This window comes from Anser brachyrhynchus, assembly GCF_964034855.1.
Source record: "Anser brachyrhynchus genome assembly, chromosome: 18".
In the NCBI taxonomy this organism is placed as follows: domain Eukaryota; kingdom Metazoa; phylum Chordata; class Aves; order Anseriformes; family Anatidae; genus Anser; species Anser brachyrhynchus.
This window is the reverse complement of record NC_137711.1, coordinates 10,264,621-10,287,271: the sequence shown is the minus strand read 5'-3', so window position 1 is coordinate 10,287,271 and position 22,651 is coordinate 10,264,621. Positions and strand designations below refer to the sequence as shown.

General features: G+C 44.2%; 1 protein-coding gene across 2 annotated transcripts in view; it reads right to left on the bottom strand.

Annotated features, from left to right (window-relative positions):
* The window catches only part of COX10 (cytochrome c oxidase assembly factor heme A:farnesyltransferase COX10), a 102,172-nt gene that overhangs the window by 21,567 nt on the left and 57,954 nt on the right, over positions 1-22,651 (bottom strand). For both annotated transcript variants that reach the window (XM_080561328.1, XM_080561329.1), the window contains exon 5: positions 12,110-12,180. In XM_080561328.1, the coding sequence (XP_080417454.1) occupies positions 12,110-12,180 (71 nt within the window). The remainder of the gene's footprint in view (positions 1-12,109; positions 12,181-22,651) is intronic.

Here is a 22,651-nt window from a genome sequence, read left to right as displayed (position 1 = left end):
AAACCCAATCAGTAATCATGGCAGACAACTGAATGATGGCAATCTACCAACAGTGAAATTGAATTTTAACTTTCCACACAAATCCTTTCAGGCTGCATATTTATATATTTAGTAATAAAAACCATATTCATGACCATTGTCAGCTGTAAAAGTTATATAGTAATAACAACAATGCTAATGGAAACTGAAACTGGAACAACATTGTCTGGATCAGTAGCTTCATCACTGATGATTTTTCTAAAACAATTCTAATTTTTTGCAAAAGATATTAAACCCCAGAAGGGTCCTCCAGATAGATTGGGCTGCAACGACAGGAAAAACATTCACACTCTGAGCTGAGATTTTAAGTCAGAGTGGTTACATGGGGATGCAGGATGGCCCCTAGTCAGCACAGCCTTGAGACAGCACATCTTTTTTACATACAGCACTTCTAGCATGACTAGCAAAATGTTTTCATATTCAACTACAGCTTTCAATTACAGATTTGATTCAAGGAATAGTATTTCTTTCCAACTAAAAGGAAAAATAGCTTTAGCACTGGCAGAATGCATGTGTTGCCAGACCCCATCTCTCTTTCATACAGACTCGACTCAGCATCAGCCAGCTTTACCAAACGCAAGCAACCTGCGCTCCCCCTTGTGTGATACCATCTTCCCTGGGTACATTGTGGCTGAACATCGTGAAAGGCCCCCAAACTTGCTGATTAAGGGTAACTCGTAAAGTGCCAAAATTACGTTAAACTGAACTGTATCTATCAAAGAGATAAACTTGAACTTACTTAAGAGAAAAACACAGAGAAAGCTGTTAATACACATCCATTTATTCTCTCTCAGTCATGCAAGAAAGTCCATGGCTCATGACAAGGGCTGGACGATGATTGATTTTAAAACTAAAATATGAAACTTTTAATTGGGAAGTCAATTTTTCCCCATTAGCTCCGAGCACCAGAATATGGGCTTGTCTGTCATTTACTACCGAAGACTGACAAGATGTCCTTTAGGAGGCACAAACAAGTGGGAGCCTTGTAAGCCTCTTTTTGCTGTTTCCTTAACGAATTACTTAACGTTGTCTTCACAGGTACAGAGCAGAATCTTCATTCTGCCGGGGTTCAGCCTCTGGTCTGAGCTGTGAGCAAACTTTGGCCTAGTGTCCCATCCCAGAGGATGTGCTCCTGCGGCAAATCAGGTTCTGCAAGCACTACAAGAATTGGATATCAAATTCCCTTTACCTGGGTATAACACTACCCCAGATTTTAAGATAACGGAACAGACTTGTTGTAATGCTGCCTGCTAATTTGTTTTTGCTGGTTTTGTATCTGGCCAGTTTTTGTAACCGGATTTTTGTAATTCAGTTTCTGGTAATAACTATGACAAAGATGTTGATAACCTCAAATTGGACTGGACTTTTCCCCAAATGTAACAATAAAATAAGGTAAAATAATATATATATAAAAAAATATATATGTAGAGTTCTACAAGTGCCTTGTAACACAAACTCTGAGCTGCGGAGGAATGATGTCTCGCTGTCTCGAGGGGAGGTAGGCAACTTGCACAGTGCTCCTAAGGAGCTGGGTTAGTGGGCAGCATTTAGGCACTCTCAGATGAGGAGCTCAGCCTGCCCTTACAGTACTGCCCCTCCTGATAAAGAGTTTACAGCCCTGAATTTCCAATGCACCTCTTTAAAATGCAAATCCCTTCGAAAGGAGCTGCCCCTTCTGGAGGCGCTAGGACATGTCCTTTGTCCCGGGGTCAGGCCAGGCCCATCAGCACCAAGCTGGTGGCGTTGTGCAGGGCATCCGACCGAGAGCAGGGCGACCAGGCAGGATTCAACCCTGGGCGATCCCTAAAGATCCCAAGGAAAGCAACGCAGCGAGAATTTGGCATATAAAGAGCTCAGTGCTGGGTAAACTCATAGAGCTGGCTGGATGCTGTCAGGGAGCTGCTTTCTGCAGCTCTGGCACTAAATTGCCGACCACGCTCTGGCTTTGCTATCCAATATACTCATTCAGAAGTCTACTTAGTGTAAATAAATACAAACCAGGATAAAATATCCCGTGTCTGTGTCAATTCATTTCTCTCCCAATGAAGAAACAACCCATGCATGGAGCCCAAGCCTCCCTGTCAGGGCCGTGCATCGCCATTGTTTAAAGGAGTAATTGACACTGTATTTTAACCAAATTGGAGGCAATTAGCTTCCCTCGCTCCTCAAGAATCTGAGCTGCAGATGTTCTGTCTCCCTTGCCAGAGCCAGGGACTTTAAAACTATCATAAACAAACAGGGCTAATTTAAAAGAATCATTTCATCTTGAAAGGGACACATCTCTCTTTTTTACACTTGCATAAATCAAAATTGGCTCAATTGATTTTGCTGGAAGTTTCCAGAACGATGCTACGTTTATGCTGAGACGAGGTAAAAGAGTTTTCAACTCAACCGCAAAAAGAGAAACTGGAGTCCCACACCTGGTATGGAGCTTTTTCCTAAGCACATCCTGCTCTCACTTTACCGCCGTAGCTCCATGCCAATGATGCCAGGATCTGTTTTTTTGCTGCTCACAGGTTCAGGTGTCTGCAGGAGGACTTGGACCAAGGCAAACACAGCACTGGGATGAGACAGCCTAGCAAACCTGGGGACACTTGCAGTTTGTTAACACCATGTTAGCTAATATTCAACGTTTGCTAACATTCAAAGTGAAATAAAACTTTTTATGCTGCCCTTTGTCATTAAGCAGAAACTTCAGTTGGGCCCTGTCATTTCACTCGAGGTAAAAAAAATTAAAAACGAAGAGGACCCGTACTTACAAAATGTTTATGCTCTCATTACATTCGCTATACACACCACAATGCTAATCATAACAACCCTGAGCAACCCTGCCGAGCGTTAGCGCGCTCCTTGTTGTATGTCTTTGTTAGGTAGGAGTGAAAGGGTGACTAATAATATTCACAGCTTCCCCGCAGTCATGAAAATGTAAATATTTTTTTAAAGTGCTTACAAGACAAACCTACAGTAAATTTGAAAAATGTGCCCCATAATATTTAAACTAAATCCTCCTCTTTAACCTAACAAACCTAACCTTACAACATGGCAGTTAAGTGATCCATTCATTTTATTTCAAAATCTCAATTCTCTCTTCATTTAAGAACCGGAGGCCAGCTGACAAACAGAATGGATAATATGTTCTCTCCAGAAACATTTTTCTGTGATTTAGAGTGATTAAACCTAACACATGCTTCTGCTGAGCCTTCAGCCAACGCTCAGAAAGCAGCGAGTAAAGAAGTCTCAGGCCAGTTCTCAATCTTGTTAAGATAGGGAAAACCGAAGTTTTAGAGGATTTATCAAACTAGTCTTCAAAAAAAAATGTGAAAAGTTAGCCCAGCCATTCTTGTTTATGAAGTACAGGATCACAAACTCTAAATACATTCCTGGGAGCAATGAAAGTGAAGGAAATAAGTTACTCACTGCATCCAGAGACAGCAGGACAAGAAGCAGTGGTTTGCAGCACGAGGACCCAGGCTGCAGACACCATTATTTGGAAGATCACCTGAGCAGATGAGCCTGTCCAAGTGGAGGTTAGGCGAGATCCTGCCTGTCTGTCTGCAGTTCCCTCTCCAACACTGTAAGCACGCATTCAATGTTCACTGATCATTTTAAGACACTATAGCACGCTCTTAAGTACTTGCCGCGTATCACCTGAGACACGAGCACTACACATTCTGGTGGCCACTGCTACCATGGAGAACTTCTTCTAACTCAGTAATTCCTTTGTTCAAAAACAAAACCTGTGTTTACCCTTCCAAGCTACCCTCTCTTTGCTAGTTATAATCTAGGTATGGCTAGACTCTGGCAACTGCCAGAAGTTGTCACCGACAACTGCTGAAGTTGTCACCGTCCCATTTTTAACCTACGCCGGTTAGGATCAGTGGCTATCAATTCTGCTAGGATCAAAGGTACCGAGAATGTAAAAGACAGTAACAAAAAATACCTTCATGGTCCCTCAGAAAAAGACATGGGTACCTCACTGTGAGAGCACTGGAACCAGGGCTTACATTGCTATTTGCCAGGAGCCCAGGAAAAGGACCACGAACCCCCTCTCCAAGAATGCAGGGACGTTGGGCACAAATTATGGACAGGCAGCGTGACTCAGTTCCAGGGCTGGCCACCAAGAACCAAACCCTCGGATCCTTCCTTTCTCCTCTTTCCTACAGCAGAATTGAACACGTAATGCTTTTGGGAAAATGAATTAAAACCAGAATCCCATCTCTAAAAGCCAGCTGACCCTAGAGCAGGGCAGCCCACAAACACCATCTCGGCGATGAGCGCTGCCACACCCGGCACGCAGCAGGCACCACGGCAAAGCTGCTGCTTTCCCAGAGTAAAAGAGGATGAGAATGGTTCTGTTCTGGGATTCCTGCATTATTATTTCGGTGTGTTGTCTACTATGGTTAGCATCTGGAGTCATATTTTACAAACGTTCAGAAGAATAAACAAAAAAACCTTATATACCCTCAAAGCGCACGAATATAACAGAACACTGTCACACGCCGGCAGCAATACAAGTCACTGTGGCTCACACTCCTTTTCAGTGTGATTTATAATATAATATTCCTGTGATTCTAGGATCCTAGCAGAAAAAATCAAATAAAACATATCAAAGAGGATCCCTGCACATCTCAACCTCAGGAATGCCGCTTTTCTAGACATAAAGACTAAAGAGCGAGCGCCCGTGTTAGCGAAGCTAATTAAAGTATAAGAAAAACCTTTCTTATATCTGCCTTGCGAAGTTGATAACGTAAATTATAACTTGCATAAGACATGATAAACTCTGTCCTTCACAGAAAGAAATGCACTTCTAACATGACTTACTGTAAACAGATCTCAGGGCATAGCAGCTTCTAATCAGAGGCAGCTCCGTAATGGACTTGTTGAGCAGCGACATTTCCTACAACACTTGGCACGCGGTGAATAATGATGCTGTTGTGGTTAAACCAGATAAGGTTCAATACTAATACAGGGAACAAAGTGGGGGGATTTTGACTGCATTAAGCCAAAATTTACAAACATGAACCTGAAATGTTTGACAGCCACGAGGAGAAAACTGTGCGCGACTTGGAGATAGGATCCTGGGCTTGAAACTACATTTTTGCTTGTTTGTGCAACATCAGAGAAAAAACTCTCTTTAACATCACCTTTAAAGAAAACTACTCACCACAAGTCAGTTAAAGGAATAAAAATCAAGGGCTAAAGCCAACGTCCAAAAGGCCCATCCACAGCGGGCACAACACTGAAGGATTAGTATACAATAGTTCGGCTGCCTCCAGCTAACGGGGCTCTACCCCCCGGCGAGGAGCTGACATGAGAGGATAAGACAACTCCATTAGGAGCCCGTATCACTTCTCTGCAGTGTTCCCCACGAGCAGATGGAGCAGCTATTTAGCCAAATGCACCGTGACTCCTGGTTTATACATGAGCATCTGGGATGTTTCCTAACGTGAGGCGATGCACAATGTACGCCGATTTATCAACTGTCCCATGTGCAATTAAGGATTCTGATAAATAATTTGGCGGTAAAGGCCCCTCAGCTGAACTGAAAAGCAGCAAGGCGTGAGGGGTCAAGTGTTTCCGCAGGATTTATATCCAACAAACAGAGCTGCCTACAAAGGAATGTCTCCATTGAGCGGCTGCAGAATCACGGTGGGGCAGGAGGAGTCTGCTGAAGGCGCGAGCTGGAGCGCGAGCGATGCCTTCACTTCAACTGAAATGAATCTGAATGTAATGTTAGTTATTAGAACAGCCCTTTTTAGTGCCTTAAGAAACAAACTATAGATGTAGTTAAAGCTATGTAATTTTCTGCTAATACGCATTTTGATCTAAGGATAATGTGCAGTATCACCACTTTTCTGTGAATTCTACAAAAAGACCCTAATACCTTAGAACCATTTAATCAACATCCTATGCAGGCAGTGAATAGATAATTGAAATATAAGTACTGTCATCCATATCCCCTTTGGGAAAGTGACACAATAAGCATTATATCATTCCATTAGTCCATCCTTTGATGTGGGTTTTATTCTCATTAAACTATGTTTTAGCCTCAAGGTTTCTCCCCCCACTTCTCCATGACGTGGCCATGCCAGAAAAAAAAAATACCCTGCTGCTCAAAACACGGCGACTACATTTTTACAAGTACTTGTACATGTCAAAAATATAAAGCTGCCTTTCTAATTTCTTGTTTACCAAATACAGTCAATGACAGCTTCTAGAAAACAGGGTGAAAAAAAAAAAAAGGCAGCCAGGAGGGTGGTGGTGGGGCTGGAATGCATTTACTTGTTTTCAAATAATAAAGGTTGAATACAAGCGGGATAAAAAATGCTTGAAAAGGCTGCTCTGGTGGTGTCTGCTTTGAATTGTGCCCTGTTTAAACAAGAGGAAAGCCTCCCACTGAAAAAAGAAACATTTTTATCATTCAGAAAGATCTCAGGGCAGCCCCTTTAAAATGAGGTATTTTCTAAACAAAATATTGGAATGTTTCCCTGCAGGGAACGAGCATCTGATGTCTTAAAAATGATTATTCTTGAACTGTAGATTTATGGAGTTTTTGTTTTATTTGTTTTAACTTAAATACAATGAAACCTGTCTGAAATGGCCACCCAAGGGAGCAGACCAATCAGCTAAGTAGAGGCTGATCTTTAAATGGAACCAAAGTTGTACCGAAACCCTTGGGGAGATTTTAAACTGCTGGCTTAAAACCCAGGGCTGGCTAAATGCTTGATGCGGGTCTCAGCCCTAAGCTGAGGACATGGATTTCCTCTCACTTACATCAGTGTAACTCCACCAACTTCAGGAGAAACGTTCCTGATTTACATTAGTGTTAGCAAGCAAAGAATCAAGCTAATTACGCTGAGTTATCAACAGTGATTACAGGAGATTTTTTCTTTTTTAACGCACGTGCACTTCCTCAGCACAGCAGCAGCAGGTCTGCTGCAAGCAACTGAGTAGAAGACTCAGCTTTACATGCTGCCAGAAAGAACCAGACCTGAGTCTCGATGAATTTTTGAGTAAATAAGGGAAGTCTGACATGCTGCAATTTCCTATCAGAGAGCGAATCGTCAAGTTATGTATTTGCAGCTGGGACTGCAGCTCATAAACACAAGCCATCGGTCAGAAATAGTCCTGCCTTCAGAGCTCTTTTTGGGCTGATTCTTCAAGAGTTTGTCTTAGAGTTTAAACTGACCAAAGTCAACACTGCACTCAGAAACGTCAACAAGTAGGAAAAGTATTAACGTCTCCATTAATTATGGCAATAATTAAGAGTGGCCATAAGAACCAGGAGGCTCATACACAGAACACCAAGGAGGTTAATGAGATTCCAGGAAAAAAATATTTACCAAACAAAACGAAGACTTATTTCTTTTGAAGCATCCAAGGCATTATCTGCGTTGTGCCTTCTGCCAAGTGAACAGACTTAAACTTCTTAATTGCACACGGAAAAGGAGAGCGAAAATATCTTGCATAAGGAGAGCACCGTTAAATTCCACAGCGTATTAGTCACATGTTGAAGGTTTTTTAGACGAGACTGGATAAAACCCGGAGTAACCTGGTGTGACCTCCCAGCTGACCCTGCTGGGAGCAGGAGATGGGACCGCAGCTCTGCGAGGTCCCCTCCAGCCTCTGCCACCCTCCGATGCTGCCCGCTACGACCAAGGGCCGTCGGACTGGGTCCCCAGAATAGCTGCGAGCTGCAAAACACTGCAGGGGCAGGACTGAAGGGGGTCTACACGGCCGTGAATTAGTCAGCTATTTAGAGCATGCTGTTTGATGACTGATGCGGAAATTTCCCACTTTTTGTTTTTCTGTTTTTAAGACGAAAACTGTTCTTGTACAACTATTAAGTTTTTATGAGTGCTTAGCACAGCAGATCCAGCAGCACTGTAAGTTCATAAAAACAGGCGCTTTTTAACAAGTGGGTATGCAGCTCCACGTGGAAGGGCAATCAAAACTGTCACTTGTACAATATAATGGAGCAGGACACTTGTCACACGGGAGGCTAAGCTCACTCAGCTACTGCAGCTAATACTGGAGATTTATTTAAATTAATCTCCAGGAAAATTAAATCCATTACTTTAAGAAGCGAGGGAATAAATCATACCCAACAGGAAACTAGGAAAAGCTGCTGCCATTTCAGTCAAATCTCGGGAAGCATGAGCACACCAAATTTTTTCTCGTCAATGACATAAAAACAACTCATAGCAGGAAAAATAATATCAGCTGTTGTTGTAATGCAAAACACAAATAGCCTTGATGAGTTTAACACTGCAACCGAAGTATGAAGAACATCTTAAGCTGTTTGTATTTCCAAACAAGACTCGAGGGGTCAGAGGAGGGAGGAGGACGTGTGGGCAGGCTGGAATGACGGATGGTGTTTAGTGGCATGCTGTGTTTGGGTCTACTCTTGTTATTTTTGCAACAGGATGTCTCTGATTACTCTCTGAAGAGAGAATAAGGATGGTTACGTCTCATTGCTCAAAGGGGAATTTTTTCAGAGCCTTACAAATTAAATAGGACGTCAGAAAGCAAGCAGTCAATGAACCATCAGGTGCTGTTTGTCACAAATCTAGCAAGAGCATCAGAAGGTTCCCTGGGGGCATCAGCAGTGGGTTTGGGGCAGGCAAAAAGCTATACGGACTCTTTTCCTATGTACAGGAGACCCCAGCTCTGCAGAGTCCTCCGGTGTCATTGCCTGTACGGTTTGCCTGGTGTCAGAGCCAGAGGATTTTACAGCAGGGGCATACTGAGCCTCTAGGTAACTCTTTCAGCCATGAAGTTGATGATACAATATGTGGAGGACTTCACAAAGGATGGAAAACAATTACTTTCCCAAATTGCATCTTGCTAGAGATTTTTGCAGAACTGGCTCCTGGCTCACAGGGCGCTGCTGCCTGGTGTGACAGTCGGGCTAAAGCTGCCTCGTGTAAATACCTTTTAAGAGTGAACAGACACTCTCTGTCCTCACTTGAACCTCAGAGGCTCTGGTGACACAGACACCTCACAGCGCAGCCCTGTTTCCTTGAAAGCTACTCCAGGTACACTGATGCCAAAGCAAATTGCAGCGATTTGAACAAAAGGCTCAGTCGTGGGGACCTCAAACCCCGTGAACATGAACGCAGGTAAAATGAACACACAAAAGCGTTGCCTAGACAGTTTGTTTTGTTTTGTTTTCTCAAAGCAAAGGCTTCAGACAGAAAGGACAGAATCACAGAAATATACAGGCTGCAAACACTTCCAGGGGTGGTGCATCCACAGCACCCAAATGCCTTACCTTCTGAGTGAAGAAGTTCTTCCTTATATCTAATCTTAATCTCCCCTCTTTTAAAGTCATTAAACGGGGGATGGGGAGAAACTTCACAAGTCAGGTCAGTTACACGGACAGCTTTTCTTAAACCTAACTACACCTACCTAAACTTTGGTGAAGCTGCAAATGGAGGCCACAAAGCGAAACACATGGGAGTAATTTCCCTACTAGAGCCTAACGTTTCTGAGGAGCCAACCCCGTAAGTTAGCTTATTGGCAAGAAAGACGTGCGCTCACCCAGGGCCTGGAGGACTCAGGGACACGCAGGACCTCTCGCTGGGGCGTACCAGTGTGATTCTGGCCCGGGCCCCAAGCATCTAAGAACTGTCACCAATTGTGACAAGAGTTGTTGCAACTGTGATGCAACCGCCTCTATGAAGGAAGCCCCTGGCTTCTGCGCAGTTTCTTGGTGGGCAGAAGTTCGCATCGAAGCCACTGCTGAAAGCCCTTCCAAGGAGGTGCAGTGTGAGTAACTCCCCTCTCTTCAAAAGGGGTCTCAAGCTCAACTGGACCGTACAAAAACTGGTCGCATCCTGCTACCCATACTGTCCTGGTTCTCGGACAAGACCTATGCAAACTAACTAGGATGAATAAATCAAAAGGAAAGGAAGAATGAAAAATTAAGGAAATCATGTTATGTTTATGAGCAGTGACAAAGAAGGTGGATTGTAAAATGATGCACTAGATATCACAGATGTTATAACACAACTTAGTTTAAAAAGCACCCAACATCTCAGGATATGAAGCAGCTAAAGAGAAGAAAACGTCAAAACTCAATTGTCTGACACATTTTGGACAAGGACTCTGCATGTACCCCAAGCTCTCTGGATTCTTTCCCAGAGCTGAGATACCAGTTTACCTACAATTTATCCATCTCTGTCCAGTCTGGTTTTGACTTATTATACCATAAACATTTAAGGGTTTTATTTAATCAGCCAGAACAAACGAGTTCAAAGAACACCAGGGAATATGTGGCAAAAGAACAACAAGGTTAGATCACTTGCACTGGATTATTCTCCTCTGGCACACCGCAGAAGAAATAACCCAGTCATGGTCTGTGTGCTCAAAAGTCTACAGGGAACTAGGTCAGCATTATTCAAGGTAAGTGACACTTTAAAGAACTTTAAATTAGCTGTTGACAGTCAGGTAGATAGATTGATGAGTGATTACATGAAGTCCCCAACATTGCCATTTTGTGGTGAAAGCAAATATGAAAAGGGGGAAAAGAGTAAGAAGATATGTTAAGATGGTTTTGCCAATCTGGGATGCAGTTGGTTCATTTAAGGACACTGGGAACTTCTAAACCTAATTGTTTCCTCTAAATCAAAAGTTGTCAGAAAGTTTCCTAGCAGAATCACTGCAAGCAGTGCAAGTCAACCATATAAGAAAGAAAGAGGGAAAGAGGGAGAGAGCTTTCCTTATCATCTTTCTTCCTAGCTGGCTGGAAGGGAGCAAGCCAGTGCGTCTGTTGCTGAAGGTCCACATACAGGGAGAGCAGAAGCGCAGAGCCCCTGAGCTGCATAACTCAGGCGGGCTTACTGCATGCACAACACATGTCCTTACTGCAGTGGTCCCTAAAATACATTTTTAAATAAAATTAACTCAACTCAGGAATCTGTAATTAGCACCATCTTTGAGAACAAATCAGAACAAGTTTATTGAAGCGCTCTAACTATTTACAATGAGAGCAAATTTACCCTCAAGGTTCACTTCACTATTTTGTCTCAATTTTCTTGTAATTTCATCCATCACATTTTTTTCAGTCCTCCAAAGGTGATGGATAAAACACAGAAATAAATAGGACCAACTGTTCGCAGAAGCCTAAGGGAAAACAGAATTTTGTTATAAATAATCCTTGGCACAAACCATGGAAATGCAATACTAAAATTGTTTGTTGAATCATTTATGAATTGGGCCTTCAGTTTTGGTTTGCAAATAAGTTACAGTTTTTGTTGATGTTCTTTTTCACTTTGCTTTTTTAGCTGGAAAACGGCCTTTGAGAAACTGAACTGGTATATAATCCAGAAAACAGAGTGACTGACGGACTTTTTTAAAGGAATCCCTGTGCTAATACAGGACCCTTTTAGGATTTCAAGATAGATGACAAGAACCTAAAGGATGACCAACTTTTACAAGACTTTCTTAAGATGCTGCCATTTTGGGTTTTCATTTCAGCTTTATGCTAAACACATAGAAAAGGCAAAAACAACATGGTGCCTTACAAAAACACTAAAACAAAAAGATTTTCCACGTAGGCAATTTTTAGCAGCACCTCTATAGGACAGTTTCTAGAACTGTTCAGGAAATGACTTCCAAATACCTCTCCCAGGAGATTCAAATGAATGCATGTGATCCAACAGATAAATGTGAATGCTAAAAATAAGACACAATCTTGTGTTCGTTCCAAGATGGGAGATTTTGAAGATTTGTTGTTACAAACTAATGCAAACCTTCAAGGGAACATAATGGTGTGCTGCCACGCTGCGCATGTAGTCCTGTCACACATGCAGAAATCCACAAAGGCACGGAAATTTTGCTTTCTTGAGGATTTCGGTATTTTAGAGGACAGCTGATTACCCAAACTCCTCACATGAAAGTTATAAACATGAAAAAATATCAAAGAACAGAGAGATGCATTTCTTTCTTAGACTTTTGTCTGTAAATTGCTATTTTTCCTCATCTGAAGAAAGAGAGACGCTTGGAGACAGATAAAAGCAACGTAAGACCATTTCTCATTAGCTGGAGCAGGTGTGCTCAGCCTTACCTGATCTGTCCTCGCACCAGTGGTCTGTTTTTTGTCCTGTTCATGTTCGAGTCAAACGGAACCTCAAAGAACTGTAAGAAAAAAAAAAAAGGAAGAACCGAAATGAAAGGATGCCGGAAATCATGCCATGCGTGGAATGTGCCGGCTGCATCTGCAGGTGCTTTCATCTCTAGTTTTGAAGGTTCAGAAATACAACTGAAATGGCAATCTCCTTTTACTGAACTTTGATAAGTCTGCATTAATACTTTTGGCATCCCCTTAGAAAGAAAATCACCTGGAGGACAAAAATAGTTTGCACAAGTCCCCAAAAGTTAATCATTTGAAGTAGAGCCCGATTCCAAGCTCTGTTCTTGACAGCTTTGACGCAGCTTTTATACACAACAATTATACATAGACATCCATGCACATATACCTCTGCCCCCGGTTTTATATTAATACAAACAGCCCTTACAAATGTTGTGCTTCTGGTATTTTAAAGACAAATGCCATAAATTTTTTTCAAGATCTAACTTCTGAGAACCTATAACCCACCCAAAAATCAATCAACTCTTGTAAAATGCTACTGAAACTGCACTGAGCATCTAGTTCTAGCAGCAGGGAATGAACACACCATATGGTGTTATTTAATGTCACAACCCAATCTGACTTTAAACACTGCCTATGGGAAAATTCAGGCGGCACTATCATCACGCTACGAATTCCTGCAGGCTTTTGTACGAGCCGCTTTTTAAAGAATGTTACTGGAAAAGCTGAGTGCAGTTTTCCACGCAGCAAGCGTAAAGCTGTTCCACTTTACATGCACAAAACAATAGTAAAAATGAAAAAACAAAAACAAACAAACAGAAAAACCCCAACCACCATAGTTAGAGATTCACCAAAACTTATTTAGAGGCAGAGTAACGTGTATTTATAGAAAGAATATTTTCTACTGACGTTATGTCTGAGGTTTTGGGGTAGGATCTCAATTATAGCGAATACGTAGGACAAGTAGCATAACAAATCATAATTTCAAACAATCAGACTGACAATATGTTGAGCAGTCAAACTGCAGACAGATTTAAGATGACTACATGATAAGATCTATTTCATCAAGCTGATGCATCCTTTTACACAACAAAAGACAAAATTAGCAAACATCCTCGTTCTGACAGTGCCACGTTGCTCGCACTTAATGGGGATGCATTCCCCAGTGCAAAGTGGAAATGTTAATCGAAATCTGTGCAAAAAAACCCTAAATGTTTGTGGATTTTTTAAATCTGTACATTGCAAAATTCAACAGATTTCATACATTTATCCACACAGCCTCTTCCACATGCCGAACACTCCGCGAGGGCAGCAGGGACCAGAGCGGAGCCCATCAGGGAAACTTCCCACACCAGCATGCCGAGAGGACAGCACCCACCTTTCCCACTGACTGCTTTCAAGTAATTAGTGCATAACAATTCGGGAACCTCTGCTGTTGCTCCTAAGTACTGCAAGCACAGCGGGGAGCAGACACCCATGGATCATCCTGCCCAATGCCCACAGCAAGCTCCCTTTGAGGTGAAGCTTTTAATAGTGAAAGGCCCAGGCAGAATCACCTTCCTGGCAGTTTTGGCCATCCCCAAGATCAGTGGTTGGAAGAAATCCTGCCTGTGTATGAGTGAGAGAGCACAGACGTGCTCGAGCCCACGTGCTACATTTTTTTCTGTTTAAACAAGACTTGCCAACAATACGCTCTAAAAACAGAAAGTTTGGCAGTAGGCATCACCTCCACGTTCTGTGGTGCTGATGGAACTGCCCAAATTTGGGAAAGAACGAGGCTGAGGGAAGAGGAGACAAGCGCTGAGCAGCAGCGGGGCACCCCCGGACCCTACTCTGCCAGCCCCCTGGAAAAGCGGTGGCCTCGTCCCCCTCTGGCGGCTGGCCATGGCGCGTTAAGCGACTGCTGCGGAAGGCTCTGCTGCACGCTCACGTCCTCAGCGTGTCCGCGACGGGTCTGAAAGTTGCCAGGGCCAGCACAGGAGGAATCCTGCACTTGCTGGGCGCCCTTACAAAGCGGCCTCCCCAGCCAGGGGCCGCTCACCTGGAGGAGGACGGGACTTCACGGAGGAAGAGGGCTGTTTTCTAAGCCTCGTCCTCTGCGATGAGCCTGGAGATGCTGCTCCAGGAGCACCGAGAGGTCCCGAGGGTGTGCACTACGCACCACTGGGTGCAGACGGACTGGGTGCTGGTGTGAGGCCTGGGTGGCAGCGCTGGGTGTCACACAAAGAGCCTCTGTACACAGCGGCAACAAGTACGTTCCGGGAAGAGAAAGCACTCTGCTTGGATGTGAGACCAGTGATTGCTTCTGACAGCTCAGCATTTTGCTAATGGGTTGTTTCACTGTTACATTTCAGAGACAATTATGTTAAATGAAGAAAAAATGTCATTTGACATCCGACTGGTAGAGCAATACAAGGGAAAATTCTATAGAGCTGAAGTCTTCTCTTTCTCTTCTCCCGAAAATACTTTGGGCTATGTGCAGTTTGGGTTTGTCTTAAAGGCCCGGTCTTCCCTTTACTGGTATTTGCAAAGTCTGACTTCCCAGCTTTCATCCAGTTTAAACTTGTGCTCCTGAGGAGATTTTGGCTATAAAATACTCTCGGCTAAAGGTACTCAGTGTGCGATGGATAAAATCGAAATAATGCATACTTTTTAAACTCCATGCTTCTCAAATGTAACAGGGCTGAAATGAAGAACAGTTGGATGCTCAGCACCATTGAGAGAATTGGAATTAGGCAATCGGTATAACCTGACAATACCATAATCAGTGTATGAAATATTTCCATATATTTGACATAGCAGTTAACCCCTGTACATAACTTATTTTGAACAAGAAACTTCTCTGGTAAGTTAAGTAGTCCAAAAATGCCAGTCTCTGCTCTACTGTGTGACGTGGCTGCTCCTGAAATTAAAGATTACTGCCTGGCTTCTGTCTTCTTTGCTTTTCTAAGTCGAAGTGACAATCTGAATAATCTATTACTGTCAACTGCATGCAAGAAATTACATATCTGATTGAACTAGAGTTAAGAAAAATCCTTTTATTTGCAATACCCAGATTCTTTCACTGAGCAAGTTGCAATTACATGTCAGCAAGATGCCATTTGTCAAACTTTTTACATTTTGTTCCCAGATGTTCAACAAAATTCTCCTTCCACTTGAAATTATTTCCCCCTGATATTCTAGAAAAATGAAAAAAATGTGCATCTCAAATATCATTCCATATGAATGAGAGAGTGAACTCAAACATACTATCTCAGGCCAGGCCAACACAGTACTGCCTGCTTTAGCAAACAGTAAATTCAGGGAGATGAATCCTGGATAAATAAATATTTCAGAAGCTCTCATGAGACTCTTTCTTCAGGAATGCATCAGTCCAGCCAGACGAGGCAGAATATTTTCTCCCCCAGGTATTTGGGAGGCTAGCCACCAAAAGGACAGACAGAGGGTTAAATCTACAGCATCTAAAATCCCCGAGTGACAAAACTTGGCAATGGCTTTCAAGACCCTAACCTAAATTTTAATCAGTACGCATGAACATTTAAAACACAATGTCAGAAAAAAATAAATCAGGCCAGCTAGTACTTTGTGGTTTATTTCTCTGGCAGACTCATCAGACTCTTTGTGTAGATCTCATCTAGTTAATATACGGTAATTATATCTTAAACATGTAACAAATCTTAGATTAGCTGTCACATTACTGCTTACAGTTATTTACAGTCGTGTTTTTGCTTTCCTGAGCTGCTTCGTATTGGTTTCCACTTTGTTTCTAAGAGAAAGGTTACGGATTGCTTCGTTTCTTCAAGCCACCTCCTGGCCTAGCAGCCAAGCGCTGGGCGCGGGGCAGCCGATGGCTGGCGCTGGCTGAGGGCCTCGCGTTAACGCCGGCGTCCAGGCGAAGCCGGGCCTCACGCATCACCCCCAGAGGCACCCAGCGTGGCACCCACCCTCTGCCTGCACGGGATGCCCGCTCACTCTTTCCGTATCACCACCGAGGAGCTGATTTGTAGTTACAGACAGACAGCACCTATTGAGCAGAGCGGCCTGACTGCTCGCGGTTAATCAGGCCCGCTTGAGGGGATGGAAAGCCCCGAGCACGAGCCGTTCGCCTCTGCGGGCGTCCCCACGGGAACGATTTCAGCTGCTGAATTATGACAATTCAATACCTTGATTCCTGTTAACACGCAAACGTAAATAGAGCACGTTAAGAGGAACAACATGTCACGCAGTTTCTCAAACGGATCGCCCACGCGGCGGCTAGGAGGCCTTGTTCATACACCTCGCCGGATTCAGAGCGCAGCCAGGCCCAGCCTGGCCCCCGGCCAGGGCCTGCTCTAATCTGGGACACGTGGTGGAAACTGCAGCCGCTGAGGTGGGCACAGCTCTGCCGCGTATTGACATAACATTTTGCTCTAATGCTAAACACATATTTACATCAGAACTGATAATCCCACAGGTCCAAAGACGCAGCGTATCCCTGCTATTAAAAGACAATTTAATTGGAGGCAACCCAGAGACCTTCCCACTGCGAAATCGACCCCGTGCCTGAGCAGGTTCCAACGAACTCCCGGGCAGCAGCCCCACTGCTGAGGTGTCACCCGGCCTCCCACCCCGGCCATGGTCCTCTCGCCCACCGGGACACCCCCAGACAAGCTCCTACGTAAGGCTCTGTGCTCACAAGGAGCACAGGAACTTCAGCCCGATCCTAATGAGTCAAAATTACGTGCCGTTCCCAGCGCCTCACCCCAGACCTACAGCATGAACCTAGTGGAAGCAACTTACAGATAAATTGCAATTAAAACACGGCAGATCAAGTTTCAGTGCGAGCAGGTGGGCTTCGAGTCATCCTACTTAACGTTGGAGACTTAACTAAGGCGCCGAGGCGAGGCGTGTTTTGCCCTTGGCTCCCTGTGTATTTAACACAGAGAGAAAAGCTGAACAGCCCGCGGGCGCTTCAGGAGCAGCGCTGCCCTCGGGGTGGATTTCTTTCTCTCCCAAGCCCGCAAGAGGATCCAAGGGCAGTTCATGTGAGTTGGTGGCACAGATGAGGGCCGGACAATGTGGGGCTGTTGCCAAGGGACCTGCACCTCCAGCTCCGCAGTGCTGCGGTCCCCAAATGCCCCACGCCCTGCACTGTACCACGGGGTGAGACCGAGCCATGCGGATGGGTGGCAGCAAAGCCTCTCCTCAGCTAACATCTCTTGCTCCAGACCCAAGCCAACATTTGTAACACAGTGCAAATAATGATGAGTACAACGAGACTCTCCGTGTCCCCAAATGTCTGAAGCTGGGCTGACGCTGGGCTGCACGCCCGGTGTGCACTCATCTTGCTGCATGGGAGTTCTGGTGTTCTGTGACTTCCCAGGGCTAGAGTAAGCTCGGTCCTCTTTAGGGTTCCTTGGTATCACCAAGGGGCAAATAGCTAACCAGAAATGCCATTGAAATGCACACTGGAAACCAAAAAGACACCGTGACTGGGGAGGCATGGGTGGAGCAGAACCAGGTGGAGCTTGCGGTGACAGAGCCGCGGCTGGGCACCTGGACAGCACCCGGAGCTTTTCTGTGACAGGGACATCGAGGAAGCCATTCCTCCGCCAGCCACGTCGCCTCCGAATTCAGCAGGTTGAGCACCAGCCCCTTCCTGTAAGGTCTGCTGCATTTCTCACGTGCTCAGGGAACAGTTGCTACAATAAGCGCTGGGAATGCATCAGACTCCCAAGGTTTCAGCTCCTCCTTTGAGGTCTCTTCCCCTCCACAGTATCTGGTTATTTCTACTCTGCATGTTTTCAGTGATTTATCTTATATTGTGATAAAGTAACATATAATTACATAAAAGGAAAAGAAAAACCTAACATATAATTTATGGTAAATAAGATCAAAGTCAAGATTATTACTATAGGTTTTCTCCTGGTTTCCTTTCAATCACTTTTATATGAAAACAACAAAGAATAATTAAAGTATATTACAAAGGACTTTTTATTCAATTGTACACAGATGTGTCTAAAAAAAAAAGCGAAGGGAAGGATTTTCAAAAGCACTCATGTACTGATCTAACACCATTCTCACTGAAGTCAGTGGCAGTTTGACTTCAATGAGAGCACAGACAGACCAATACTGAGTGATTCTGAAAATCCCACCCTAATTGTACAAACAAGGGAAGGCTTTAGAGATTGCTGGCTTGGAGATTGTATATTTGAGAATCATAAAGGGCACACAGCACCTGTTTGTCTTCAAGATATGAAAATAAAGCAAGGCAAATATTTTAAGGATTAGAAATGGCTTTTTTTTTTCTTTTTCTCTTTTTTTAAAGCAGTATCTGAAAACCCTCTGGCTCTGCAGTTTCCAGTCTAGCTATAGATCTGCTTTAATATTTTCCATTTCAAAGAGGATTCTAATTAAAAATGAGATTGATGCAAGCCTGAACAATGTTACCAACAGACAGGGAAGGGCAGCTAACCCCCAAACTGTCATTTCCCAGCGAACCCAAGAAAGGCTGCTAGGTAAAGCAGCTGCCACAGTTTGATTATTTTAAAGATGCATTCCTCATGCTAGCCAGCGTTTAGAAGCCCATTGCTGCGTACAGGGAAGAGGACAGGAGGTAACTGCAAAGAAAATGTTGAGATCTGTCACTTCAGAAGCATATTTTCAGGACTGAGGACGCAAAGACCTACAGACTTCAATTAGCACTTATTTGGCCCGTAAGGTTAACGACACGCCACGCAGGCTGGCCTTTTAGGTGCTCAAGACACGACACGCTGCTATCTCCCTGGCCACTTCCAGGTGCATGACTTTGTAAGGATGCTCAGACATCCGCTGCCCCCCAGCCCAAGACACCTTTTATGTTCTGTTGTACTTAAACACCAGGTACCCTTACTGGGAAGTGTCCCCAGGCTCTATGGCACGCTGGGGACTTGTTTCGCTGCCCCCCAGGTGTCTTCTGATACAGTGACATCCTCCTGCTCCCACCACCCCAGCCACTCTGCTCCGAAACCAAACGAATCCCCACCCAAACTGCTTCCAGAAGAGAGACAGCGAGTACTCGGGCAGCCGAAACCTCTGAAACCTCCGTGCCGTCCTTCAGCTGGCTTCCTGAAACAAGGCATGGCCAGCAGGGAGCTGTGCCTGCTCTCTGTTTGTTGTCAGCTCATCCAAACCCCATTAGTGGGTCTGACCAACAACACAAGCACTCATTAGAGTCTTGTGGCTTGCCGGCCTCTTCGTCAACACTTTTGCCAAGCGATTTCCTCTGGTGATACCACAAGCACTGCTACAAGGAGCTTGAAAAGCATGCAACTGTAATAACACTCAGGAGGGACAAAGGGACACGGCCCAAACACCAGCATGCCTCATTACTGCTGCTCTGTCTGCAGGTCCCGTGGTGCTGACAGACGCGTCCTAAGGCACGAAGCCCGTGGCTGCTGAAGTGTGGCTCAAGGGGCTGCTGCCACTGCAGGTGGGATGCGCTTGGGGCTTCGCCTGGGCTAAGGGAACAAGGACGGAGCACAAGGCCCTGGGCACACACAGCGTGCCCAAGCAAGGCACTGATGAAGCAGAAGATAACTGAAACTACACGTGGTCTTCAGTTGTGTGAATAACTTGTCATGGGGTGTTTGCACCAAATGTCATTTATCTACTCCATCTTTGAATCAAACTTCCTAGCGTCAATGCATAAAAAAATGAAGCTTTTTCCATCTCATTGTTCTCAATGCACAAGAAGTTCAAGACTTGAGAATGGGATTTAAAAAAAAAAGAATCTCCTGTTTTGGTGCTCCTGGGGAACCACTGAGGAGCCCAGCTCTTCCCACTAAAATCATATTTTGCTTAGAAGATTTTCTAATGACAAAAAAAAACAGTAACAAAAATAAAACCATAAACTTATTTTAAAAGCTACTCAATCCTGAGAACTGCTGACAGCATGGGCCACCGAAACAGCGTGTTCGGGAGGCCGGGCAGAGGTCGGCCACAGCCTCAGGGGCAAGGTGAGCTGGGTACCGCAGCCAGACGCTCACCTGCTGCGATCCACCCAGGAGAAATAACTTTCCTGGGAAGAAAGACTGGTTTCTGGCCCGCTGCCAAAGGCTTCTAATAATATTAAATATTTACCACCACCAAGTTCTTTTTATTTAGCACACAATGAACGTGTCCGCAAACAAACGCTCCCTGCTTCAAGCCTTGCCCCGGCCCCGCTTGCGGGAGGGGGCTGCGCGGTCACTTGCCCATCACCATCCTCAGCCTCCTTGAAATGAAAGAAGCTATTTCCTAGTGCAGCACGGGCTGCACCGAGTGCTTTCCCATCCCTTCCTTCCTTTTAGGCACGGACTTGGTCACCACTGTGCTCCTCCTTTTCACCTTGCAAAGGGAAGTGCTATAAATGTGTTTCACAGGTCTGAGCTCCCTGGTTAGATGAACACCTCGTGCTCTTCCCTTGTGCCCACCCACCAAATGACCTCATCTGGCCAAAAGTAACAAATTTCCCAGTTGATTTTTCCCCCTGGATCATTTTTTCATCTATTTCACCGGATCAGGTCACCCTGGGTGAGAACACAGGAGAGGCTGGGGCTGAAACTGTGACTCGGCTCCATCGGGGACCCCCGAGAGCGGGCACCTGCGCAGAAGCAGCCACACAGCAGTGGCTCTTGCCCCCAGGGGCTGAACTGCTCTCTCTGTGCAGACTCTCGGGATAAGGCAATAAAGCAACGTTCAACTCCATCCATTGTGTTTCCCTGCAATAATACGGGAAAACTTAAACTACACATACAAAATTCAGCAACTGGACTGTGGTCACCCACAATCAGCTAGCTATTCACGCTGGATTTGTGTAAGTTTGTAAACGATGAATTAGAAGTGGATGCCTGATGCAGAGGCACATACTTTCCATTCTTTGAGAACTATTTAATTCCTACACCTCTCAGGAACAACTATTAGAGCTGAAGAAAAGCACCACCTTTGTGCCTACCAAAATGCATTCAATCACTTTGCAGTGCCATGCTCCCAAAGAGATTCCTTTGCATTAAATCATATTTGTCACGATGCCAGCATGCCATAAGTGCAACGTATAATTTAAAAAACAAACAAAACTTCAAATAACAATCTCTTTGCTGAAGATAGGAATTGCACAAGGTCGGTATCTGGTTTAAGTTACTATATGTCCTAAAATACATGAGGCCAGGTCCTCTGGACACAGTGCAGCTGCTTTGAGCAATACTGCAGATAAAATCCGATACTGAAGATGGCTTAGACAAATTCCTGTGGTGGAATAAAGTTGTTACTCAGGAACTCTTGGGGAAGTATTTCTGCTCCCCAGTGCAACTGTTAAGTCAAGCAGGAGCCCCAGAGTCAACTGGGAGGCACAAGTCTCCTCCAGATGACAACTGAGAGCAAACAGAGGCAGCAGCTTACCTAACGCCTGACCGAGACACAAAGCCTTTGTTTCTCTTTAGTAACCAACTACACACGGATCCTGAGCTCCCAGCTTTGGCCAGGGCCGTTGTAAAAGGGGCAGGTAACTAGACAGCCCTCCACAATATCAGTATCAGCTGCTTTCAGTCCCTCGTGGCTACTATAGAGCGCTATAAAATAAAGCAGCCTTGCTGCTGCTCTGTTCTTGCCCAGGAGATTAGAGCAAGGAAGTGTAAAGGTGAGATTTAAATCACTTCCACACATCCCCTGGCTCCTACCCGTGTGTCCAGGATCCAGGTCATTTTAATCAGCTTTTTATAATTTGTCACTCCGATGGTAAGAATACTAATCCACCACAATGTGCTTCCTGCCAGGCACCTGAATATTAATCCATAAACTACTCTCTTATATCATATGTAAATGTGTTCATTTTAACTACTTGTGTCTGGCACGGCCTGCTAGCATTGCTTTTTTTCCTTACAATACAGACAAAAGTAGCACTGCAGCAGGTTTGCCTACTTTTGGCCATAGCAAGGTTATACATTTATTTGCATACACATGGCTTGCTTACCCAAAACACCTTTTAGTTTTGGAAATATAAAATTACCTTTTTTTTTTTTACTTGAAGTCACTGGCACATGAGAAAAAATAATTTGCTTTGGTTTGTCTGTATTTGGCAAAAGAAGAGTCTTCAGCTCCTTTAGGAAAAAATACCTCGAAAACCCGCCAACAGTAAAAAAAAAAAAAAAATTAAATTAAAATCCCACACCAAAATACAAGGAACAAAATCTGGGAACAAGATTCTAAGTGTGAACAAGGGTGTAAAACGGCATTAACATTTACTAACATGCCTCAGAAAAACAGCATGATAACTTTGCCCAACTGTTGCAAGACTGATCTGCTGGACTTACAGCAGCTCGGACTTCTTAATATTAATAAAATCATTCCTCAAGATTTATTGCTTTAACGTACTGAAGAGTTGATAGCAGGAAGAGTTTTAAATCACATTCTTACATATGGCATATTTAGGGAATCTACTGAGTCTACTGGAGATAATTTCAAGTATATCCTTCAACCATAAATAAATAAATAAAACAACTTTTTCTGTTGTTCAGATGTCTG